This window comes from Haliaeetus leucocephalus, unplaced genomic scaffold (assembly GCF_000737465.1).
Source record: "Haliaeetus leucocephalus isolate CR32 unplaced genomic scaffold, Haliaeetus_leucocephalus-4.0 Scaffold1, whole genome shotgun sequence".
NCBI classification, from domain to species: Eukaryota; Metazoa; Chordata; class Aves; order Accipitriformes; family Accipitridae; genus Haliaeetus; species Haliaeetus leucocephalus.
Window position 1 is genome coordinate 7,785,518 of NW_010972437.1, and position 27,138 is coordinate 7,812,655.

The window sequence follows — 27,138 nt, forward strand, 5'->3', positions numbered from 1 at the left end:
CTATGTAAATGATTCTCATCAGGCAAATAAAGGTTTACATCTATTAAAATAGTTGCAAGTTTTACATTAACCAATATTCCAATTAATTACAGTGTAATGAAGACTGAGATGTATAGGTAAGGTAGTACTGAAACTATTAATATATCATTTTTTACATAAATAAATGGAAGATCCCTCCCCCTCCCCCCCGGACTTCAATGTGTTGTATTACTCCTAAAATAAAAAATAATAATTTCAGCAACCCACTACTGAGCCTTTAACTGGGCCTCATTTAAGTCATATATTTAGACACGGTTAAACTTTTTATGGCCACAAAATCACATCTACGGACAAAAAATAAATTATTCCAAAATAACGGTAGTAAGATTACACAGAGAGTAATAGTAGTATAGTTATACCGATGTATATTTAGCAAAAACTAACTGGAATATATTCGAGCGCTAAAGCAGAGCAACTTTTGCAAAATGAAAGCGGTTAAATTGGTGTCCATATCATACCAACTTGGAATTCGTTCATATACAAAGGATAATAAAACTACATAAGGTCACACACATAGCTAGCTTTTGAAGACATAAGCACCCTATCACATTCCTAAGAAAAAAGTTAAAAAACAGCCGTGCATAGGCAAGCTTTGTTTTTTCTCATCTAATCAATTTCTAGTTTTATTTGGTCATAATGATGTTGATTTTTCCCAAACATTTGGAAAAAATACCTTTTCCCTGAGTACTTTGACTGGTATATAGTCTGTGAATTTTCGTCAGATCTATTTCTTCAAGGAACATTTGAGACAGCTCTTAAGAAAACCACTTTCACACACAAGTATGGCCAATCCTATTACCTTACCCTACCTTATCGCAATGGATGGAATGATAACATTTATAAATTAAAGATTGTCTTCTTTTGAAAGAGAAAGCTATTTATAAACACTGCGGGATAGGTTGTTGATCCTCGCCCCAGTAAATCTTTATAAGTCTGTATTTGAGTCCAAATTTGAACCAATCAATACCTCCTACTGCTATTTAAAGCACTGCCTGCTGCTCTGAGCAATGGGTGAAGGAGAAAGAGATCAGGGAATTGCAGGAGCTAGGCAAGGGGAGGTTAGAAAATGAGATCGGAGGAGCCGACTTAACTCTTGTGCAAACAACATCAATGCGCTGCCTGCTGTGGGCTTGGCAAATGATGGGAAGAGGAGAGAGGAGTTTGCAATGCTTTTGTAGACCAGCAGTGACCTGCAGACCCAAAGCGATGCTGGACGAGGTGACCTGGCAGGGTCACCTTGGGCTGGGTTTGCTATTATTTGCCAGGGCATGGCAGCAAGGCAGAGCGGAAACTTGCCTTTCTCACTTCCCTGCTACAGGGAGAAGGAAGAGCCGGCAGAGCTGAGACACAACGTAGTTTACACAGCCCTGGTTTGAAAGCGGTTGTTCTTAAAAGGCTGCGTTACTGAAGATAGCGTGATAATGTAAATAAATATATTAGCCAGGATGAATCAGTGAATTTCAAAGGGTTTTTCCCAACAGACCTATTTTGATGATAAATATGTTTTTAAAAAAAAAAAAGCTTTCACTTACCTCTGCCTGTGAGATATTTGTTCTCTTCTCATCTTTTTCTAGAGGAAGAAAAGATACGGAAAGAGAAAAGTTAGTACAGAAGCGCTCCTCGGTGCCAACCTTTGCGACTTTGCCCTGAACCCTACAGCACTATTGTAAATAAGAAATTACCCTTCTAATTTACAGCTTTTCTTTCTCTTTTGTGTGTCTCAGAAAACCAGAGGCCCTGATTAGCATTTAGACATTAGCACTACGGTTAAAGCACTTAACTCCCATTTTTTTGTCTGTGAATTAACAGCAAGTGATGGAGTGCCTTTAGCAGCAGGTCCTTTGGCCAGGCTTGCAGCAGGGCTCTGTGCTCAGCGGTGACCATCAGGACATGTGGCTGTTTTGCCCAGGGACTGCTCTTTCTTCTATGGTCAGAAAAGGCTTTGTTGCCAAACGGTGTGCAGCAAACTCATGAAGGGCTCTACTAGACTCAAATAATAATAAGAACCTCACCTCGGCTAAGTTGTTAATATAACAACACTGGTACTGAAGAGCACCTAAGAGTAATATGTAAAATTAGCAAACCAAAGCTTAACGAAGACTAATCTTTCATCTTAAAAGTTTCATGACATTACTGGACTGATTTTTTTCCTGGAACTGCTTACTTTTGTTGCTTTAATTTGTTTTGGACTATAGGCATGGCAGAAATGGTCAATACTAGAGATTTCTAATGAAAAAAAAGCATCTTTGATAACCTGTCTGAACAAGTAAGTAAAATTGTATGAAGCAGAGGCGGGTCAAGGATCTTCCTAAGTATTGCACTTAACCAGGTTTTGCGTGAGATTAAATTATTTTTCTACTGTTGTCTTGATGTGATTAATGGCCAGAAAGTGTCTATCTTCTGATGATGATTTCCCAAATATTTGACAAAGATCATGTAGGATCTTTGGTGCACAGTAGTTTGGAGCTCTAAAATAAAATGCCAGTAAAAACAGACATCAATCTATCACTGTACCAACGCCCCTTCTAAAATTTTCCACTTGCAGATATCACTGTGCAATTTCTGCTGAGGTGTGGCAGATCTGTAAATGTATGTCTGAGGGAAGAATTAGGTCCGGGCAATATCACTTGATATCTAACTCATTATCTAGATATTGGCTGCTTGTGGTGTTCTGTGTGTGAGAGGAAGAGCCAGTCCAGGCAGATGGATTGCATTTTCTATCGTATTCTTTACTGTTGTATCTGTGCATCTTGCAAACATTAATTGACTTACTGGATTTTTTCAATGTATATATTTCCCATTACCTTTATATGAAAGACATTCAAACGATTCATATTTGAGGTTAAAAAATGTAGTTGAAAACAGTGCTGATGATTACTAAAGCATGGTCCCACAGATACAGAATTAGACGGGACAATCAGGAGGCCAGTTCCTGCCATTGACATTTGTATGAACTTTGGTAAGGTGACTAATCTCTTCCTTGACTTCCCTACCTTTAAATAAGTATAGCAGTGCCTATTTAAGTATAGCAATGTCTATTTGTCTTTGTAAAGCACTTTGGGGTGTGAAGTTAAGCTGGCTAAATGGGTGATTATTTATGTGCTTGTAATCTTTTTCTTATTAGTTGTATATCAAACAGATATGAACTTCAATAATTCAACACTGGATTTTTTTATTTTTTTTTAGTTCAGGATCCTGGATTTAGTTTGGAGGCTGAAATTTGAATAAAACAGGAATTTTCAGCAGAGAACAATGAAAAGTAAGCTATGTCCCATTGCTTCCTGAAACTCTAAACTTGCCCAGGTTAAAAATATGTTTTGTAAACCCAGGCTGAAGCTTGCATGAGGAACAAAAACTGCAACCAGCAGCTTTGTCGGGTCCCAGGTCTTATTCCTAAGGATGTGCACAACTCTAACCCTTCCAGCTTGCACATTTAGTGTTCTTAGTAGGGTAACATTAAACCTACCAGAACTGGAATGTTTCCAGCCTTTCCTTTCACCCAGCAGCATTTATATGACAGGCAACTTTGGGAACAAGAACTGGTCCTGTATGGAGTTAGAGAAATCATTCATATCCACAAGGCAAATTGTGCCAATGAATAGCATCAGACAACGTGGAAATTTAAAAATTACTCACAAAACTACATAAACAAACAGTTTTTCAAATCCAGTAAACAGAGATGAGAAATTAACCTAAAGGAGCAAAAGAGACAAACCTGAGGACATAAAGTGTTTCAAGTCAGTTGTGAGATGAAGGGAAAGGTAGAGCTGCTTGGAGATGCAGTTTGGTCACTGGGAGATTTTGGCATGCATTTGTTTCTGAGGACAGAAACACCATTGCATGCTTATTTTTGACAGGCATTTTGATGGATAAGACACAATGCAGAGTATCAATTTTTAAGGAGAGGTGACAAGGAATGGGAACGAGGGAAGCTGAGATCCCTGAGTGCCATAGACTGAGGCAGAGAGTAGAAAATATACAAAACCTCTTTCTGTAGAGGATGAGGAAAAGATGAAAGGCAAGGGGGACATGGAAGGAAAATGTAAGTGCTTGTGTGCAGCTGAGGTAGCAATGAGAGACAGGGACAGTGTGGTTGTAGCAGAAGTAAAAGGGGGAATTTAGTGGTGGCAGAGCAGAGCTGGAGTGCAGTGTGGGCTGGAGTTCAGTCAAGAGCTCTCTGCTGGGGGAAATACATAGAGCCATATTGGTCTAAGTGAAGGATTACATTAATAGTTGTGTGAACAGTCTTCCTTGGACAAATAGTATTTTTCTAGTGTAACTTATAATGCCTTGAAAGCAGTCTAAATAAATTAATGAAAGCATGTTCTTATAACAGTCTTACTAAGAAAGTGTCCTTATGAGAGTCAATGCATGTACGAATCGATGCTCTCACTACAACAGGTCAGTTCTGGCATCAAGAGATTCCACATAGAAAATCTCTGTGGCAACAAGATTTACGATGAGAACGGAATTTACAAGGTAAAAAAGAACATTATCATTTAGCTACTGCAAATCAGATATACCCTCCTACAGAAGTCAAACAAGCCACACGTTTCCCACCCTTAAATCCCTCTCAAATCCATTGACAATTATAAGCTAAATTTCTTTACTGAACTCTTTGACCATAAATTCCTTTTGAGAGGCATCAGGAAATAATCGGAAACTAAATCACAAATATCAGACTGTGATATCACTTGATTCACAGGAGAGAATAAAATCCCTGGTTTCTCAACATCCTTCAGTTCCCATTGACTACTGTGCAGCCAGGACTCTGCTCACAAAAGAAGCCTAGTTACACAGAACGAGAAATTTCCTTATAATGTTTATAACTAGGCAAATATATCATGGAGAATTCAAGTGATTGGGTATTGCTCTCTTATATGAAACAAAACCCAAGCTCTCAGTAGATAACTTCTCCCTAGAGATTTGGTCTCTTTTGGGGGCCAGGAGGGAAGGAGACTTTTTAATGATGCTCCATTTTCTTCCCTGACAGACCATAACATCGCTTACAGAACACAATACAGCTGTATTGTACTCCAAATCTGAACATATGGCATTTTTCCAGTTTAACTTATTCTTGGCTGCTCTAATTAGCTAACAGGAATCTAATTACTCAAGTCATTTCTTCACAGTTTTTGTGTTTTTGTTTTAAAGTGGTATAATAGAAGTCACATGAAGAGCTGAGAACAGGTTTGTACATACCCAAGTTACTGGAAAGTTGAGGTATGTAAAAATAAGATTGGAACTTTGTTTAGAGGTGTTTTTACACCAGTGCTGAGGAAAAACCAGTTGAGGACTTTCCCCTGTGTTGGGTGGATCATTTCCGAGGCTAGTGTCACCCTTACCTCATGTAGACTGGACTAGCACCTGGCAAATAAACAGGATTTCAGGCTTTAATTAGTGTCCTCAGGAAGAAAAATGGTCATGTTCATAAATGAAAGGTTCAGTCTAAAGGATATTGCCATCAGTCCAGATATGTACACAGACTTTCTGAAATGAAACCTTAGTTCTTCAAGGAGAGACACTTCTGAAAGTCCATCTACCTGCACAGAGCCCCTTTCAGCATTAGAGCTCTAAGCTTTAGTCTTTACCCAGGGCAAAATCTCACCCACTTGCAGGGAAACCTGCAAGATTTGGCCCACCTATATTGCTGAAATACAGAGAAAGAAACACCAAGTGATTTGTCTCCCAAATGCTCTTGTTAGCAGAGCTCTTTTGAATGTTTATTAGCAGATCCACCCAGCCAAGCTGATATAATAAGCTGAGCTACCCCAAAGGTGTCATTATATGAGGTCAGAAAAGAAATGAGTGGAAGGAGGCTGGTTATAGCCAGGATGACCACTGCTTGATGCTGCTGGTCACTTTTTCTGTGAATCTCCACTGTTGTGCAAAGAGCATGACCATGCTGGGAGAAGCCTTGTGGTCATTTTAGAGTAAGATCAAAATTCATCTGCCTCTCTTCTCCCACTGGATAATGTTAATGCACTTGGAGCAGCTATGCAGGGCAAGAGGTGACCTATTTTAAAAGACTTGGCCTCTGATATCACCCATGGGCTCTGCAGTGGAGTCATCCGGCAAAGGCTTATCTCATCCAGCTAAGTACCCTGCTTTCTTTCCCCTTGGCAAGAGCAAATAAAAGCCTTTTCTGTAGGGTTTCAGTCAGTCACTGGAGCAACAGAACAGGTCAGAGAGGCCGGCTTTTACACAAAAGAAACTCAGCAAGAGGCTGGTATAATTGTTGGAGAAAGCTTCTTGTAGAGAGTTTGGAATTTTCCTTGGGAAATAAAAGCTGAGAAGTTTCAGATGAAAGTCACAGGGCGCTGATAGGGCTTTGGATTTGGTTAGTTTTTGTCACAGTGTCTAAATTTTCTCTTAAAAATAATAAACACGATACTCTTTAATTGCTCAGATAGCAGAAATAGCCCATGAGCCACATGCCTGTAACAGGTTTTAGTTAAAGAATGATTTAAACAAGAATGGTTTGAATCTGAAATAAATGAGCATGAAGAGAGACTTTACGGACACAATGTCACTGTCAGTCTGGAGCCTTCTTATAATCCTGCCCCTACCCTTGTATAAACTGTGCCTCTGGAGAGAGCAAAGTAGATGAACAGAAGCATGGATCCAGCCTTTCACATGCAAACTTTAGTGCAGGACACCCCAAGCTAGAGACAAATCAGATAATAATGATGCTATGAAGTACTTCAGTCAGTTTCATTTCATTATTTTTGACGCAATGTCTCCATGGCCAAACAGTACTATGTCCATGAGCAAAGCTTTCTCTCTCAAAAAATGTGAAAGAAATGAACCAATTGCTGACTTCTGATTAATGTGCTTGATGATGACATACAGTTGGAAAAGGAAAGTCATTTTCCTGGCTCTGGCTCCACGTAGTCATCTCCTGTGATGAAGAGGAGGGTGGCTCTCTCCTCCTGCTGCAGGGTTGGGGGATGCTTGTGTGCTTGGGCAGCAGGCGGCAGAGCTCTGCTCCCAGCCTTGCTGTGTGCTAATGGTGCAACAAGGCAGATCACCAGTTTCAAAACCTTACATTAAAATGGCACAGACCCACACAATTCTAGGAACTAAGAAAAGAAATTTCCCAAATAATTCTTCATTCTGCTGCCACTTAGTGGCAGGCAAACCTGAAATTTTCTGAAAATTTGGTTTCAGTCATTTTGCATTTTGATTTCTTCATCAGTAAAATAAGGATCTTTTTAAATTTACCAGCTTGCCTTGCTGCTGTTTGACTGCGACCATTTGTATTTGCCATTGGCATTTATAAAACAAGCTCATTGAAATCTGATTTAGAAGTTGACTGGCGTAATATTATTTGGTTTTTCTGCTATCAATCAAAACTACTTTTGCTTCCCCCCAGAAGACAAAGTAAGATCAAAAAATACCTAATGCATTGCTTTTGCCAGAGTTCTAACTACACATTGCCAGATGAGCTAGCATCTCATCACTTTTTACTAAACCACTGAGGTAAGAAAAGGAAGAAAACTCCAGAAAGTCAAACATAAAAAATGCTTATGTAGTTAGTAGTTTGACTTTTGCTTGCTGGTTTTTATTTGCCTGCATCTATCAGTGAAAACTTGACTACGGGTATAGATGTAATTACATTTAATTACAAAAAAATATTCTGGTAAGCCCTCCTGGCGTGAGTATATGTTTCTGAAAATCTTCATATTGCAAAAGCACCTCGTTAAACTCCAGTATCCCAGCTGCTGTGGCAAATGTAGCTGGAGGGTCTGCTCCCCTCCGCAGTGAAGTGCTGACAAGAGAGTGCATACATTGCGGTTCTGCTGCATCTCACACACTAATTAGCATCTGAATTACTGCCTGGCCCTTTAGGGAACACTAATAACATGATTTGTATAGGAAATATTAATAAAAACTTAGGGGAGAGAAGAATTTGCTATATACACAAATATTTGCATGCTTATTCTATCAGGTGTTTGCAGTTAAGGTATGTAGCGTGGGAAAGGTCCCACGTTACCCTTACAGCACCATCACCGAGAGACATCTCATCACTCTGGCTCAGAGATCATAGGGTAGCTTCTCCCAACTAGCTCCAGACTGGAGCCAGCCCTTTGTAGTTCACTAAAATGCCACAGGCTCGATGAAGCAGCTGTTTGGACATTTAAAATTTTGTTTCCAGGTAAATTAGCCCATTTATATTTATATAGCGTTGTATTTCCCGCCCTCAACATTCAAGTAGCCATTACTAGTACTGAGTGTAGGGGCAGCAATCTCCTTTGTTAGACCAAATCCTTCCTCATGGTGCTCAAAGTCGACTTCTAAAGGAAAGGAACGATTATCTTTTTCCTCCCAACACACACAACAGGATCTGATCCAAACAGCATCTATATTTCTGAACATCATACAGACTGTATTGAAGGACCCACTTTCAACTGCACAGCTATAAGAATATAAAAAAACCCTGCCTTTCATAAATTACACAGATCAAAATTTCTTTACAACTTTGTCATGGTTTAACCCCAGCCAGCAACTAAGCACCACGCAGCCGCTCACTCACTCCCCCCCATCCAGTGGGATGGGGGAGAAAATCAGGAAAAAGAAGTAAAACTTGTGGGTTGAGATAAGAACGGTTTAATAGAACAGAAAAGAAGAAACTAATAATGATAATGATAACACTAATAAAATGACAACAGTAGTAATAAAAGGATTGGAATGTACAAATGATGCGCAGGGCAATTGCTCACCACCCAGCCAGTCCCCGAGCGGCCATTCCCTGCCCCCCCACTTCCCAGTTCCTAAACTAGATGGGACGTCCCATGGTATGGAATACACCGTTGGCCAGTTTGGGTCAGCTGCCCTGGCTGTGTCCTGTGCCAACTTCTTGTGCCCTGGCTGGGCATGAGAAGCTGAAAAATCCTTGACCATAGCCTAAACACTACTGAGCAACAACTGAAAACATCAGTGTGTTATCAACATTCTTCGAATACTGAACTCAAAACATAGCACTGTACCAGCTACTAGGAAGACAGTTAACTCTATCCCAGCTGAAACCAGGACAAACTTACATTCTGAGACCATAATCTGGTTTGGAAGAAACTGGAGACATTACAAACCTCAAATGTGAATCTAAATGAATTTGCTTACATCACACAAATCTCAGAAGGGAATTGTAGTGCCTGATTCACCACCTTGTTATTCCAGTTTCATGCCAGACTCATGGAAATCAGTCTAGTTTCACTGGCATTAAACTAGAATATAACAGCGATGAATCAGGTCTGCAGCCTTACCACAGAGCAGTCATGCAGTATTACAACAAGCACAAAAAATCATCCCTCTCTGAAGTATTTTATTTTTAACTTTCATTCTCCCTCCCTATGATACCTGTTAAATATAAATATAAAACAAATTCAAAAAAAGTCCCATAAATCAAATATAGCTTCTCAAAATATATGTTGGAAGAGAATTCAAATTTAATTCTTTATTTTCTCCCTTCTTATTAATAAGGACTGAGTTGCTCTGTCTGCCTCCTTGGAGTTACACTTCTGCCTGACTCTGTGGTCTTCCAGCTGCTGCTAGCCCTGCAAGGCTTTTTCTGATACTGTCCTGGCTTTGAATGACAGAACACAAAACAGGCTTCATGGAAAAACCTGTCATGAAAAAAACCCTTCCATGCAGAAGTTTCTTTTCCTCACAGCACAAGAGCCCCTGCTCTGTAGCCCTGCTCCATGAGAAGGTCAGCTGAGCGAGGAGCGTGGAGCAGAACTTCCTGACATGAAGTCCCTCATCCATCATACGGGGACAATTACAGACTTGGCAGATCTTCCCAGGGAAAGTAATCAACCCAGGGAGAAATACGCTTTAAGTAAACATTCTGTTTGGATAACTAATGTAAAGATTGACTTTAAGTCACAACACAAACAATAGTAGGCTCGATGTCGCTTTCTTCTAATTGCTTTCTAAGCAGCACAAACTCCTCTTTGGTGAAGAGAATGGAGATGGCTTTCAAAGAACAACTGACTAAATAAGAGGAACCAGGAAGAAGTAAGTAAAAGTCTTTTTCTTCTTTTGATCTCTCAGATGAGACATTTTCTGGACCCAATATAAATCTCTTACTAGATTACCAGGAATGACCCTGAGCTAAACTTTTCTTATAATTTGCAGGTGACCAGTGTGGACTGATGGCATCAGAGCTGGGAGGAACCTCTGGTAAGAGCACAGGGTGTCCCTGTGCGCAGAAGCTCCACGTCAGGGTCTATCTCTATTTTGCTTCAGAGCTCCCTTAAATTAACTCATTCCAAAAGAACACCATTTATTTAATAGCAAAGTACTTCTTTCCACTTCCAGCACAACAAAGTTAAGCCTAATCACATATCTGTGCTGCCTGTTACACTCCGACCTCCCGCAAAGAGGAATTCCGTCAGTGTCAGTGCCTGGCTCAGCTGGGCATTAAGGGGAGCTGAGCAGTGCTCCAGACAAAATGACTCCAGCACAGGAGTTCAACATATGGGGAGGGCTTCCCAGGGCAAACACTGTGGCAATGGTCTGCATCAGCAAAATGAATCAGGCAAAACAGAATTTTTGAGGGAAGTGAAAGACAGAAAACTATTTTACCGCTGACTTTATTAGGCCATAAGCAGCAGGAAAGTTTGCCATTGAGTTGAAAGTCAAGATTTTATCCCAGATATATAGTATGAGTTTGGTAAAAAAAAAAAAAAAAAAAAGAGAGAAAAAAGGCAAACTACTTTCTTATTTAATGAACTAGTTCTAGAGTTAGTGCAACTGGGAAAGAGCTTCAGCCATACATAAACAGGCTTCTTAGTCAAGAATTATCTAAACTAAGCAATGACAGTCACATTAATATTCACTGCATCTTTGAAAGATCCAGGTTAATTTGTTCAAATAAGCAAAAATAAGTGAGACAAACTGAAGAAAATTGTTGTGATCTGTGATGTGAAATTTAAAATCCTTGGCCTATTGGGAAGGTTGATGGTAAACTCAAGTCCCAAAATGTGCAAAGTAAGGCTTGAAAGATATATGATGATCTACATATGACTCTCTTCTATGCACGTCTATGTAGGATGATTCAAACCTCTCTTTTAGATTGAAATGTACATAAGAAAAGTTCCCTTATTCCTGAAGCAAATAAAATGTAAACCAGGGTGACACTGATCTTCTGATGTGAGCCAGAAGGGGAACCTGCCAGCCAGCATTTCTGGGTGCCCCAGGTGGTGCTGGAGGGCCAAACTGAACAACAAGAAGACCTTGGAAAAATAGACTTTCACAGAGATATGGAACAAGGCAAAGGACAAGGACTGGAAAATAGACCTAAAGCACAATGTGGTGTCTCAAAGTTTGTCCAACTGTGTAGTAGGAGAACTCACCGCATTGTAAGGTTACATCGACACAGGGTCTATTCTGACACAAAAGCAGCCGTCAATAAAGATTACATCTTTGCTGCACGGAGTAAGGGCAGTTTCCACACTCACAGCACAACGTCACCTGGCCTGAAACCTGACAGTGAAAGAAAAGACTCGCATGAAGGAAATAGGAGGGCACTGGAGACAAAGACAGCTTTTGAGAGGTTAGAGGAGGGCTGGAGCTGCTGAGTGACTGCCAGCAAATACTCAGAGAAACAGCTTCGAAGAGCAGAAACGTGCCTCTGAAATGAAGGTACCCAAGAAAAGCATACTGCCAGACTACTAAATGTTTGCAAATAATGGCTACTGTTTTACCAAATGTTACCAAAGCACTTGCGCAAAAACTTCCCAAACAGCTAGCAATTACTTTGTCTGTTAAATAGTCATAACAATGTATTAGTTTGCAAAAGACTTAATGTTCATTGAGTATTTTCAAATACAGAAGGAAGCTAAGTACCTTGAGAAGACAGTTACCCAGAGTTATGAATTCATCAGTAATACTGAATAGTATTAGTAATGTGTTAAGCTGCTTGCTTTCTTTATGTTCAAATGACATATTGAAGAGGTTGAAGATCTAAACACAACTGAGGCAAAGATCATGAAGAAAAATCCATGGTTACCAGAAATATAATACTAGCCGATCCCCTGATATACATTTAAACCATTTCCTAATAGCTTCATATGCAGGAATCAATTGTGATGGAAAACGGCTCAGAATTGACCCACTGATTGCAATCTTTGTATCGGAGTTACAGCTGCAATAGCTATCACTGCGAGCAGTTCCCTTCTCGCTTGTGAGCTGTAGGAGTATTCTAGGCTCTAAAATAAAAACCAGCAGCAGCAGCCAAAACTGAAAAAGTAAAATGTTTCTTAGCATGCTATAGCTCATAAAGCCGTTTAAAAAACCCCGTAGCTGAACAGTTGTGTATTGTATGTTCTGGAAAGTGACATTTGCTAGGGGAGAAGAAAACAAATGCAAAACAATAAAACTCTTCCTTAGGCAGTGATTATTATTGCTGCCTTTGCAGTTTCCTTCCTTTTGGAATAATACCTCAAGGATTTCAGTAAGAATGTGTTGTAACGCTAGTCCTGGCCAACTGCTCACAGCTTGCTTGTGGTTAGAATGCACATGCATAAAGATCCTCCCATACGTGTATCATCTTATGCATGAATCAAATGAGCTTGAGGTTTACGATCCTTTTTACAAAAAGAAGATGCAAATACCAGTTTTGTGAATTCATTGTTTGGTTTTCTAAGCTTTCAAAGCATCAGCAAAGCAAGGTTCCATAATCTCATTCTCACCATCAGCACAACTAGGTGGGATGGAAAAGACAGAGCAATCATTGTTAACTCAGACTAAGTCAGCTGTCATTTCCAAAGGCATTTTTCAGGATTTCTGCTAACCTCACTACATACTAGAGACAGAGAGGGCCCTGGGTTTTGTTTTATACATCTCCATCTGTACTGTCACAATCAGAAACATGTTACTGAGATTCCCGTGGAATTAACTGTTCCACACCCTCCTACAGGATATGCTGTACACATTAAAGCCCAAGTCACACACTAGCGTCAGCATTTTAGGAGGCTTGAAAGCACATTTCTAAAAAATTACAGCCCTGCTGTCTACTTACTGTATTTCAAAAACAGACAGTAAAAACCTAATGTTGATCTGGATCAAAAATCTTCTGGATCACAATTCTTTAAAGGGAAAATACTTTTTTCTCCCCTACTCCCCCAAATCACTTTTTAGTTCATCAGTACAATTTCACTTCAAAGAGAATAGGTTATAAAATAGCACTTAGTAATACAAACACTTTGCATTCAGACCAGCTGGGCTTGTAAGTTAAATTGCTCCTTGATTCTGTAGCTGTCCTGCAGATCCTAATGTAACAGGAAGAAGGTCGAGCAAGTGCTGCAGCTATATTGTGCATGATCCCAGAGATGCTACTGTTTCAGGGCAGTCAAAGAAAGAGCAGGAAAAGTTCATCCAGATCTTCTTTGCTTTCTGCCACCGTCTGACAACAGCTGTGGCAGGGAACTTCAGAAAGACTTGAAGGGAATGCTATCACCACAAGCCACTGAGTGGTGGAGGCTCAGTGCCAAAATGTTTAGGCTGTGGCATGTCTAGGTACCAGGAGAAGCAGTACTGTAGGATGCAACAGAGCTTACTGCTTTATTGAATTTTCTATCTGCCTTGCTCAAGCTCATTTTCTGCCTGGTGTGACTCTTCTCTGTTTGTCTCATCAGAACAAAGGATGTGGCCTCAGGTGAAAAACACAATGTTTAAAATGCACATTTGTCTACTTAGCGCTGCTTACTCTATACGTGCGGTTTGGTTCCACAAGATGAATAATGCCAAGACATTAATATTCTGGGGTATTTCTGCATCCCACGTATCCCAGGGAAGACATGAACAAAGAGTGAGCATGTAGCTGTGCTTCTTTCTGCTACTATGATATTCTCTTGATCCTCCAGTAAAGCCATTTGAGAAAAATATTAGAAGTGATAATTTTAGATACAGACACATTAATAGAATTTTGAGGGGGAGAAGGGGAAAACAGAGCTCTTTCCAATAGACATATAGTTTAATTCTACCCTAGGACTGCTTTGGTTACTGTAAAAAGAGACTTGGCTGGTCCAGTTGATCTCATTTCCACCAGCTGTTGACACAGACAGCTCAGACTCACAGGGAAGCAAAGCTAAGCTCTACACCTCCCTGCACACTCTCTGAATTTCTGCAGCCTTGTGTAGTTGGCAAAAACTTTCAGGACTGATAGCTTTGTTTTGCTTAGAGTCTCTGCTAGCTTTCGGTCCAGATTCATTAAACTCCCACCTTCAGTGTATTTTGAAGTTTTAACTTCAGTTACTCCATATAAAGAGTTAAATTTTGTCTCTGAAAGCTCAATAAATGGGGCTATCTTGATTGATGCTTTAAGTGCAACCCCTTCCCAATATTCTGAACATAATGAGGTTACTGGATTCTGTCTCATCTGTCTGCATTATCTATTTATTCCGCACACGTCACCATGGTAAATGAGTGCTGCATTAAGTACTAAATAGTAAAGGTCAGACAAACCCTGTGCTTTGGTTTTTTTCCCTCAGCAAGGCTAAAACATTTATTAATGGATTTTAGTTTATTACCTGATTAAAAAAAAAGAAAAAAAAAATCAGTATTATCACATTATTGAAGTATAATTTAAACATAATCTCAAAGCAAACTAATGTGACATTCTTATTCAAAACATTTTGTCTTACAAAGTTTAAATTGATTTAATTTCAAATAGCCTCTAAAATTTTTTACCGTTTAAAAAAAAACCAAACAGAACATTTGCCACAAGCTAAACTGGACCTATTTTGATCCAAACTTTTTTTTTTTTAAATGCCACCAACCCCCCAAATTGTATACTCATGTAGCTATATTAGATATAGTTTAAGTACTTTGACTATAAGAAGTAGGTAATTACACCTAGGCATTTCATTTTTTTAAATAGAAAACTCACCATCTATTCAGAATTCTCACCAAAACAAACTGTATGAGGTATATAAGTATTTGGCACAGTGCAAAACTTTTAGAGTTCCTCTAGCAAAATATTAAGCGTTATGATTGCAATAGAGTTAGAATCTGCCCAGCTAACTTCCTCACCAGTTGTGCGTGCTGCTGTTGTCTACCCACGGCACAACTCCTTGTCATGTTAATACGCACAGAGGTGATAACAGAGGTAAACAGTTGAAAGCTTATCAGTCCTGACGCTGAAAAATCAAGCATGTAACATGAAGCCGTATATATTAAAAATGATTTGCAAATAATCTCCTGGGTTGGCAGAAGGCTGTTTCTATGGTGCTTTTGTACAAGGAACGAGGAAAATGGATGAAGAGTACAAGGTTCAATTCTAAAAATACCTCCTTCACTTTCAGATAGTTCCACGGACATTGACCCTTCCAACGCAAAACCAACAGGAGGCAGAGAGCAAGAGGCACAAGTAATGTCATGGTACACATTAGGGGCTTAGCTGCACTGATAAACAAAAAAGTACGTCGATTCACCTGTTGGGGATTTCAGGCTGGAAAGACAGAAATGGGTTAATACAATTTCACCCACACTGGGAGCAAGTAAAACTTTTTTTTGGCTTCATGTCCTCTCAGCTGCACCACTTCTCTGATCTAGGCCAGAAATCTCTCAGCTGCACCACTTCTCTGATCTAGGCCAGAAATCCGAGTCCTGGTTGTGAATATCCAACCTCTATTTCCAGTCTGCCAGGCTGGCTCTGGCCTTTCCACAGACCAGAGCTTTTTCAGGCGGTGTTTGCATCCCGTGCTGCCTGTCTCACAGAGGGAAGGCAGGCTTCAGTTAACGAAAGGGACTTGTTCTTGGTTTGACTAAATTTACTCAGTTCAGCCAACTAGACTGTAGTCAGGAGAAGCAACCAAGCTCATATGGGTTATGTGTCATGTAAAATGTATCTATGCGGTTGTTATTAAACACTGAAAATGAAGGAAACATGGATAAAAATAAACACAAAAAATTAAGTAAAATAATGTGACTTTTGACAGAACATGCACAACACCCTTTTGTTTTGACTTTCTTTGAGTAGTTTTCAGACCCTTCTCCTCGTTAAAGTGTTACTTACTGACTAAAGAGACAGTCCAGGCTCTACTTGGGCACCATATGAAATAGTATGTGTTTCCTTCTGTTTCACACTATGTGTTTTACACAAGGACTGAAACATTCCCAGGGAATGTTTTTATTTTTGAACTAATGTGTTCTTAACCTCAAAGAATAGCAAAAATGCATCTGGCTGCTTCAGTGATAACCTTCAGTTTAGGCACAGCAGTGCCCAGTGCATCCCAACCAACTCACGCCTAGTCCTCCGGCTTGCTGTCTTTAGTATACTGCAGGGAGCGTGACAGCTCTTTTGGCAGGTGATAACAATGACGTATAAAATCCTCACCCTCCCATGAAAATGCAGCATTTTCATGAAAGATGCTAAGGAAAACTTTTTTTTTTTTTTTTTTAATTCATTGCTTCTGTTTGGAACCTGTGAGCTGTCACTTCTGGACTGCATTAAAAAAAGCTCAAGCACAGTTTCCTGACTTTTTTCTTCTTTCATTTTTTTTAAGTCCCTGAACTTTTCCTCTTATTTTCATGGATGAGATCATGGAGTCTTTACTAACACTGCATATGTGTGAGGAACTTACTCTGTCGCTTGTCCCAGGGACTTCTGTGAGCTTGAACTGCAGATTAAATTCAAAGTAACCCAAATGAAAGAACATCCACGCATACTGTATATAGATAAGAAAAAGGGATGTAGTTTGCCACTGAACATTTGCAGTCACACATCAGCCTGCAAACAGCAGGATATTTTCAAGCACAGATGTTTTAATCTCTGTTCTGGAATGCCTATCAGCTGTCAGGTCTGATGCAAAGTTTGTTTTATATATTTCATTGTTTCACTGTGTCAAATAGTCCTTTCCAGCAGAGGCCGAACGAACACAAAGGTCCTCACTGCCCTGACCAACAATGCCTGATGTCTGAGTATCCTGGTGCCATTGGTAATGTACACTGAGCTGTACCGGTCCTGTGATGTGAGGGGACACAAAGCTTTTTCATTGCTTATTGCCATACCTCCATGAACTCCTAGACTGAAATAAAAACAGACAGCACACTTAAATGGTATCCACATTTAGCATATAGAAAGGCCAACTAGGCTGACCAAAAAAAAATACAGTTAATGACAGCTTTTATTAATGTAGTGCTTTTCCGAATGCTTTATTACCACATTAGAAGCCTACATCTGCAATTGAAAACAGCTGCTATTTGGCTTACTTGCTTTCTATTTCCTGAATCAAAGTAAGTAGTTTGCCCTACAAGAATCTCAAGCTTTTGAAAAACGTATCAGTTTTCATGAACAGTGAGAGCAAGAGTTCTCCACTGATTCAAGTTTCAGTGAGATTTTGCCTAGGAAAGTACAGCAGAACTGCTTGACAATGCCCAGAAACAGCTGCCTCCTACTTAGGCCTTTTTTGATCCCAGTTTATTTTGGTTTGGGAGGAAAAAAAAAAGTGACCATTAGATGCAAAACAAACACACTCTTTCACCTAGAAGCATAATCTAACAAATATTAGTCACAAACATTAATGTTGGGTGAGCATATAGCATTTATCCCCTCAAGGATGCGGTGCTGGTATAGTTTGCATCATCAGAAAAGCGCATCTATACAGGGTAATGAGATTTATTGTGCAGGGAAAGTCTGGGAGTGTCTAGAACCAATTTAGCATAAAAATCCTAATCTGCTTTGGGTTATCATGGGATTGCCACAGGTGTAAGGACAGTTTTTCCTCCCACCACCCGTCTGGCTGTGTTGCTTGCTACTGCACTAAATATCGAGGCTGCTCCTGAGGCATCTCAACAGACCTCTGAGGAAGTGGCAGTAAGCTGAAAGGCGTGAATCTGTCTCTGGAAAATGGAAAATCAGCTGGGAACAAGACAGAAAAACTGCTAATGCCCAAAGACAAGCTGCAAGCAAGTTTCTTGTCTGGAGACAGGTACAGCTTGCTTATTTTCAAGGTATGATTTCCAGCCTTCAGAAAACTCAGATGTACTGAGTTGTACTCGGAATATAGGTTTTATATTGCTTTTGCAGAGATAACCTACCCTTTTTGCCTTGAAATGAGATTTGCAAAACACAAAAGGGCAGCTCTGGAGAAGAGTTATCAAAACACATTGCTATGTTTTTCTTATTTCCAAACACCAAGTAACATTTACATTACAAGCAAGGAAGCCAAAACAGGCAACTGAGCAGAAAGGAGAGGTGGAAATAGCAAATACATAGCAAGTTCAGAAATGCAGAAGTTTATCCTAATGTTTACCCATATTCTAATGCTCCAAGAAGACCGAACACTTTGACACAAGTTGAAGAGCCTTTGCCAGCCAGACTGTTTGATGTTGCATTGGCTCTGTGACAAAGTCAGTCCATACAGGAATGCTGGCATTGTTTTCTGATCAAAGCAAGTCCTAATGGCATTAAACCTGAGTTGTCGTCTAACATGTTTTCCTCTCTCAACCGTCACTTCTTTACATTGCCACCAGCTTTTTCTCAAGCCATCGCAGTATGATATTCTGCTAGTTTAAAGCATGGTCAGACTTTTATTTCAGATGACAAGAATTGATTTTCATATATATTCTGCTATGCTTGGTAAAGAGACAGGAGGTTGTGAGTACATTATGGCAGTGCAGAAAAGGCTGCTTTCAGGGTATGGTGATATTCAGTTTCTGTTGGCTCCAATGGTATTACAAGAGAAAGAGGAAGCAGGAGAGCTTTAGCAATTTTTGGATTAAGCCCTTGTGCAGCATAATAGTTAAATGTGTCTATAAAACTAAGCATATGCTTATGTTCCTTTTCTAAAGGACAGACATGGTGCAACTGCAACTATAGCAGGATATGAGTGGGTTACCCCAGTAACTCATGTAGGCATCCTGCACAGGATGAGATGCTGCACATTTTTGTAGTTCTGTCCACTAGTATTTGTCTTTGCTTCCACAGATAGTAAAAGGGTCTTATAATTTCAAATAAAAGTAAAACTGATTATGTATTAGGAAATCAAACACCAGAAAATATAGGTCCATTGATGGCAACTGAAGAACAATGGGGTTAAGTACCTTCATAACTTGAGTCTCAAATTGTTAGTTCTAACTTCTCTGCTCAGATGTGACATAACCCATCAAAGAGCACTTTTCGAGCACTTACAGAAAGAATTAAGGGTTTGTTCTTTGCTACATTGCTTCACAAGCTCATATTGTCCGCTGCAATCACTGTTGCTGCTGCAATTCAAATTTCTCTTTTGTTGACTTTGATTGCAATTATATATGATGCCAACCAGACTGAACATAAGAAAATGCGCCAGTCAATGATACTACAGGCTGGATATTAGCTCCTGCAGTCACATCTACCACCTGTCTTTAAATCATTTAGTGTGGTCTAACACTGTCTCCTTGGAAGCAAGGAAGCCAAGCAGAGTCTTCTTACAGTTTTTGAGTAGCTGTCATCCATTTAAAATGACTTAGCCTTAGCAGATATTCCATCTTCACTTTATAGCACAATGGACCTGACCTAAATCAGTGAAGATAGATTCCTGTCAAAGCTGTAGTAGACATTGGGGATGGATGAGCAGACTTAGAAGAAAACAACTATTTTAGATCTTTGTACAGCACAACTCAAACTGAATTTATTATGAAGTTCTGAAATGTCCAAACACATTTTACTGCCTTCTGGTTTCCAGATGGGTCCGCATCCAGAACACCAGAATACCACAAAAATGCTGCTTTTTTCCTGCTGCAATCAGAAGCAGCTGCAACAGAAGGCTACAGAAAAATCTGGTTCTTAGCAAATGCCTGTGTCTGTTTTTCAAAATAAAAGAAGTTTAGATAATTTGAGTAAACTTTTCAGGGGCATCCAAACATTTAGAATTGTATTAGGACACCCATTTCAAACCCTTGGAAGCATATCCTTCACTAGCTGTTTGCTCCTAATGAGGAAATTGGAGTACTCCAGTAGGTAAAATTCAAGAGACAGGATTCTGGTTTAGCCCAGCTCTAACTTAATAGGTGGCTTTGACAGTATCACTTAAACTCTCTGCTGCTCATTTTCCCTGTTGATCTAGGGAACCACACTTCTAAAGCACTTTGTTGGAGTCTCAAGTTAGCACTCTAACTTTTATTATTATTTTATTGACTGCAACCATGTGCAGTGATGAATTTAACATTTTTTGAGACAAATTGTTATTCAGCATCCCACTGAATTCTATTTAAACCCCAATAATCAACCAGCATTTTGGGGTTTAATCAGCAAGGTGTCAAGAGCCCCTAGGATTAGCTGGCTCTGAAAGCTGAAGGTCTACAATGACTTCAGAAGCTGTACAGCACCTTGCAAGATCAAGACCATAAGACATTTTTTTATTAGTTCTACTTCCATTGTAAAGCTATTGTCTGCCTTTCCAATTTGGCTTTGCAGTCCTTGTATTCAGCAGGTTTACATAGCTACATGTGCACACCCTGTTCAAAACACTTGCCCACATCAAGCATACCATATGGAAATATGCATGCACACGCTCACACATAAACTGCAGGGTGAGGTGCAGGAAAATGAAGGTGCTTTTAAAGTTTTTATTTTTATCTGACTTTATAGAAAATGAAAAAACAAGACAAGATTACAATTTAACAGAATACCTTCTTTGACATTTGTTCCCAGTATCTAGTAAGAGGGGATAATATCTAAACGAATAAATATAAATAAGTGAAGAAGGTGAATAGAAACTCTTGGGCTTATATGGAAGTTGACTGATAGTTGCAGCAATCCTGACTCATAATAAAAATGATTTATTTAAAGATTTATTATGAACATTGCAGGAAAGGAGATAACAGACGTAGACCACTTTGTTTACAGTAACATTTCCTGTAAATTAAAAAGAGTTCTTATTCTCTGTTTGGGTTTGATTTGGTACTGTACCAAGCATCTGTTTATAAAAGGAAATATGACAGTACAAAGTGTACAAAGTGAATTGCAAAAGAGATTAACAGTCAAGGTGAATTTGCTTTAAATTAAGCCCTAGCAACACAGACACTGTAGGTCCCATTAAGGTAAGGAAAGTCAATCTAAGGCAGATCTTTTGTGCACCATTACTGCACCTGAAATTCAGGCCAGAAGGCTACTCTCCCAAACTGAGACTGGTGTTAGTCCAGCAGCAAACGCATGGGTCACTCTCAGTGTCAGAAGAATATAACCTTAGCCATATGCCATGCTTGAACCTCCCTAATCTGTGTGCTGTGCTGCAATGATCTCAACCCCAAGAGCAGGGCTCTCTAAATGCTTCTTTCGGCACATTTCTGGGGAACTTCAGCTACTGGTGATGTTAATCAGAACTGGAGACCATCAGCACAGCACAGTAAGTGGAGATCCTAATAGAGCTAAGATGCTTTTATTTTACTGAGGTGCCAGTGCATGCAGTAATGACCTTAGAGACACATCAGTGAGGAAAAAGCCTAGCCTACTTTTAAAAAAAGATTTAGGTGATGAAGAGATAAGGCAGGAAAAAAAATGTTGCAGAGCACTACAAAAGAAAAGTTTGATATAAAGTAGGCAGTGTGTTTCAAATGGATTCTGTCTTGAGGACTTTTTCCTGTAATCCATTTTTGCTGAGCTTTTTTGCTTATAATACTCCCTAAACAGCCTATTAGTGAGTCTTTCTGAAGTCACATTTACGTGACAAAGTATGTTGCAACCTTAAATCATCCCACCCCACAGAAAATCTTCTGGGAGGAGTCTTGGATGAAGATAATGTATTCACAGTTGAAAAGGAATAATGAAAACAGGTATCACATCTTTCATTGGAAAAGTAGAAAACAACCTGTTTTGCAGAAGCAGTTCCCTCAGTTGAATTAGCCCTGGAGCCACCCTGGTATCTCTAGAGATCAGAGAACCAAGACTAGGACTTCATGGATCTCCAAAGTATCCACCCAGGGAAAGAAAATATTTGTGGACGGAAGTGCTGGATCTTAATCATATTAACTCTCCTTGTACATAGAACAAAAGATTTACATGAAGGATAAAATGCTGAAATTATTGACATTATCTGGAGGCTAGGAGTTACATGTATTCATGGGGTTTACTCCAAACAGTTCTAAGCTCCGTTATTTGATATGTAGTGCTATGAAATTAATGCTGGATTTTTAAAATTATGTAGCTAATAAAACCAATTTGCAGACAATCCTGTGTATACAAGTTCAATGGTTTAGAAGGTATGTTGGCACTCACCCGGGGGCACGTGTTCATTCATGATGACAAGTGATGCTGGTGTAGGCCTTCTTTTCCTGATCTGTAACAGGCATAAACCAAGAAGAGTCATTAGGGTCCCTCAACAGCCTCACACACAAAGCAAAGCAAAGCAAAAAAATCCATCTGGTGTCCTCCTGAGTATAGACCAGGCAAAGTTAAAAAAGAAAATATTTAAAGAACAGCAGCACGTCACTGTCTTACTGACTGTTCGTCTGATCTAATGGTGATCAGGGTCATGCTGTTGCTTGTACATGGAAGGCAAAGGCAGAGGGGAGAACTTTAGGATTTGCAATCATCTTGAATAAGTTTTTGGACACGTATTGCTGACATATATCAGTCATATCTTAAAATATTGACATTTAGCTTTGCGTCAGGAAAAGAATTGCAGTAGTTTGTGAGCTTATATGTGCACATACCGAGTACTGTCAGCTCTCACAAGTAATCAATATTAATATTCTGTAAGTGCACGTGAGAGTTGATATTGCATGTATGCCTTCCAAGGAATTTATGATATTTCTAAACTGTGGCCAGAGGTGTTGCTATTGTTCTTTAACTAAAGAAAAACAACACCTAAGACTCAAAAGAATATTTTCAAAGAGCACTATGCAACTGATCTTTACACATCAATATATAATACTGGATTGTATGCAATTCTTCTTATTCAGAGTTTATTTGGTTAAGTACTTCTGTTCCATTAACAGTGGTTGAACTACATGATATTGGACTACCCTCCTGTAATGCACACATTTGCATTGAAAGCTTTGCGTTGCTTCACTAAAGCCTCCAGGCTATTGATATTCTGTTGAATTTGAGAGGGACCAAGATTATTTAACCTAGAAACCATTCTGACACAAACCCTCAATGTCAGTGCGTTTGTTCTTTTTTAGTTGCTGAGCCAACATCTGTATTTAGCTGGGTTCAGATTCTGCTTTCAGAGGTGTAAATGGAAATTACATCATCAGGTTTAATGGGTTTATTCCAGATTAGCATAACTGTAGCTGACAGCAGAATTTACTACTTTAATTTCATCACACACCCACAGTGAAACTGTATAGCACTTGGAATTAAACTCACAACATAAAAAGGGACTGCCCATAAATACTGGGCAGAATTTGGGCCACAGCATTTCAAAAGCCATGGGAATTCCAGGAAATCCTAATCCTGTGGTTCCCACAGATATCAGAAAAACATCAGAACACATCCTGCTTGAATTCATTGCAGGACTGTTCCATAAGGTATGGACTTCTCACAGCTCAGAAGTACTTATGGACAAAATGAAGACCCACATCTCTCCTGCACCCTTCTAGTATTTCTTTGTTCAGTGGTCACTCACAACTCATCATTTGCTGGCAAAGGTGGCTGCCTTTTAAGAGACACAACATCAGAATATTCAGGAAACCAGATACCGGTCCTAAAGGTGCAAATAATTTCATAGCTAATGGTATGGAACTGTCAAGGTTATAGTATTCCCCTGGTATCATCTAAAACTAGACTTACCAAAATAGAAGCAAACATCGCGATGGACTTGCACTGAGAGAAATATACTGGGTCACCTAATTACAATTTATCCAGCTTTTCTCGTAAGATTCCCTGTGTCCTTCTTTATGTGCATCTACGTGTATCTGTACACAATAATATCTTTTCCTCCTTAGATGTTTGTATTGCTATATGTATTATATGTGTGTGTATGTTTGGGGACTGAGTCAAAACCTAAAATAGCGCACACATAATCCCAATGCGGTCATAAGTCAGGCATATTTCTACACATACATAATTTTCAAATATGTAAAACACTGTAACAATGACATAAAGAAGACTGTATAAAAATCATGAGAAATATAAGAGGTAACTGAAGCGATAACTGTTGTGCAAAACATAACTCGTATTTTCTCATGTTAAAACGAATGGTAAAAAAGCTGTCTTCTGCTCAATATTTCCATTAGGTACCCATTATCAGCTTCATGTTTCACTTTATGTACAAATAATATACTTTAGTTGATTTGTTGACAATGTGTATTCATGTGAAGTGTATATATTAGGGTACAAGTCCAGTTATAGAAAAGGCACAACAAATACATACTGAATAAACCGACCCCAGGTAAAGAAGCCTTATTCTGGCTAGAGGACATTATCCTCCTCCCTCTTTACGTATATCCAGACATCGCTATAACCTCCAGAGAATTTAATCTATAGTTACACTAATATAAGTTAGAAAAGTGTTCAGGCCACAAGTATTACCTGTTCTCACCCCACATCTTGCCCCCCATTCCCACCCCATACCCTCGAAACAGCGAAAGAAACTCTTCTTCCTTACCTGCTCAGCTGCCTCGGGATCTATTTGACTCTGAAACAGTGGCACAGCAAACTGTATTTTTTTAGGGCTGTTGGGCTCCATCGCGTTGCTGAGGTGAGTCAGATGAAAGAAGAGCCTGGAGCTTGAGACTCGGTCTGTGCCTCTCCCCGAGCGCCCTCCCCACCGCCAGGCTGAGTGCTCCTCAGTAACAGCTGTAACTCCCGACTTAGCACGGGAATCTGCGTGAGCCCAGCAACTCCCTTATTCCACATCCACGGAGATGCCGCTGGCTTGGCTATTTTCTTTTCTTCCCCCCTCTCCCCTCTCTTCTGCAGTCCTTCAGATCCTCTCAGCACAAAGCTGAAAGGAACAATAAGCTAATTGTGCACCAGTTCACTTCTACGTATGCCAAGCGTTCACTCAGAAGCTAATTGAAAATGCAATACTAGCGTTGCATGGCCTGGAGCCCTGGGATTTGAAAAAGAGGATCTCTCCACCGTACATTACTAACTGGCTGCTCAGAAGTGCAATGCAAGCTCCCTCTGAGTATTGCTGATGGGCTCTTAATTATTGATGAACACAAATCAGGAAGTTTTCAGATTTTGGGGGTGGAGGTAGCAGGAGGGGTGGATGCAATAATTCTATCTCTGTTACAGTGTGCCAGAACCGCTCTCCTCTTCTCACGTATCAAATGATTGCCTTTGCTCTTTCAAATCCTTTTCTAAACCTCTTCCAGGAAGATTTTTGATGATGATGCTACACGGATGCCTACAGTTTCATGAACCTTATCGGCTGTGCTAAGTGGGTTTGTGCCTTAGGCTGGGTTTGCAGATTTAGACTGCAATTTCTTCTGGTGGGCTCCATCTCACGTGACTTCAGATACTGAGAACATCCACACTTAAGCCAGCTATCTGGGCTCCCTCATGCTAGACACATCAAAGGGCACTTCACCCATCCTAGTTAAGTGGAATATAGTGTTTACCGGAGATGACATTTTCTCTCCATTAACCCTAGAAAAAGTAGATGACTCAGACTAGTTACCTCACTTTTAGATGGCTAAAATTTAGAGGGCCAAATCCTACTTTGGGGTACAAAATCTGTGCCTTCTTTCAAGACCAGGAAAAGAATTTGGTCAATCATACCAATAGTACCCTTTGGTGAATACAATTGATTTTCACTCTTTATTTCACCTTAATTCAAAAGAAGTGTACGAAAAGGTACACAGCGACCACTGACTTAACCTACCTCTTTGCTTAGAGCACCTGACCACTGCTGCCAGGCAGCACAGCAGAGCTCCTGTGACAAAGGTGTGCTTGATGCCAAACCTGCATCCCTGGCTGGAAAATGCCCTAGAGCCAGTTCAAAGGACTATGCTGAGAGCTTCAGTCTAAGCCGGAGAGCATCAGGCCAATCTCCTGTTACACACCACTGCCAACTGGGAAGAAAGAGAAAATAGGGTAGAGCAGGAAAACCCAGACTGGCCCAGCCCAGCACAGAATCTGCTTGACCTGGGATGAAGCTACCTGCAGAGAGAAAGTGCATTTTGGTCAGGTTTTTGGAGGGCCTGTCAACTCTCTCGACAGGGAAAGGAAACACAACCAGCCAGACCAAAGAGCAAACGGACGAAACTCACAGGGAGGAATAACAACTTGGGTCTGCCTCTGACAGACTGCAGTAAGGAAACAGCGAAGCAGCTGAGTTCGGAGCTGAGGCTGGACATCACCAAAACTCAAAGGAATTTGAAAATGCGCTTCTTGTTCAGGCCACTGAAAGCACTAAGGTTTTTCACAGTTCATCACAGGCTTATTCAGAGTCACTGAGTATTTTCCCACCTGTGCCAGCGGAGGAGGCAGGGAAGGAGTGGGATCATGGTTAAGAACAATGCACGGGCTGTACACAGCAGAAAAAGCCAGCAAGTCAGGGATGGCACATTTGTTTGGCTTTGATTTATACAAATGAAAACTGTTAACGCTTTATCGGAATACCAGGGTATTTCTGAACAGAGGCAAGCACACTAGCTAGTTGGTTTATGAAGAACCTGATAAAGCTCAGGAGGGGAGAATACACTTAAAGTTAATAACCCCGTTGACTCGATCAAAAATTACTCTCAGTGAGGGCTGAAATTTCCCTCCTTGTCCAAATCAAAACTAGTGTGTGCTATAGTCGTTTCCAGATGACAACTAGTAGCTGGCAATTTTCCTGTTAGATTTATTGTGATAGTTTAGGTGGCATTAACTTAGAATTGTAGAACCACGGAAGAGTCCCACTTGGAGGGGACATCTGGAGACACCTGGTCCCACCTGCTGTTCAAAGCAGGGCCTGAGATCAGCTTATCCTGGGCCCTCTCAGGCTGAGTCCTGAATATTTTCAGTGCTAAGGTGAAATGTTTAGTTTCATCTGTGTTTCTACAGCAAATGAAAGAGACACACAGAATAGTGATGTTCAGTGTTTCATGTGATCATTTTTAAGTCTTCACTATTCCTACAAAGATGAATCATAATTTGCTTTATAGACTTCCACAGACAATTAGAGCCAGAGTGTGACTGCAGCAGTTCTGCTGGTACAACTAAGAGCCTAAGAC

General features: G+C 40.0%; 1 protein-coding gene across 1 annotated transcript in view; it reads right to left on the minus strand.

Annotated features, from left to right (window-relative positions):
• Positions 1-24,659, minus strand: part of PPP1R1C (protein phosphatase 1, regulatory (inhibitor) subunit 1C) — a 54,645-nt gene extending 29,986 nt beyond the window's left edge. Inside the window, exons 1-3 of the mRNA XM_010565777.1 lie at positions 24,579-24,659; positions 22,244-22,304; positions 1,572-1,609 (exon numbers count right to left, since the gene is read on the minus strand). Coding sequence (XP_010564079.1) covers positions 1,572-1,609; positions 22,244-22,304; positions 24,579-24,659 — 180 coding nt within the window. The remainder of the gene's footprint in view (positions 1-1,571; positions 1,610-22,243; positions 22,305-24,578) is intronic.
• Between the last annotated feature and the right edge of the window lie 2,479 nt (positions 24,660-27,138).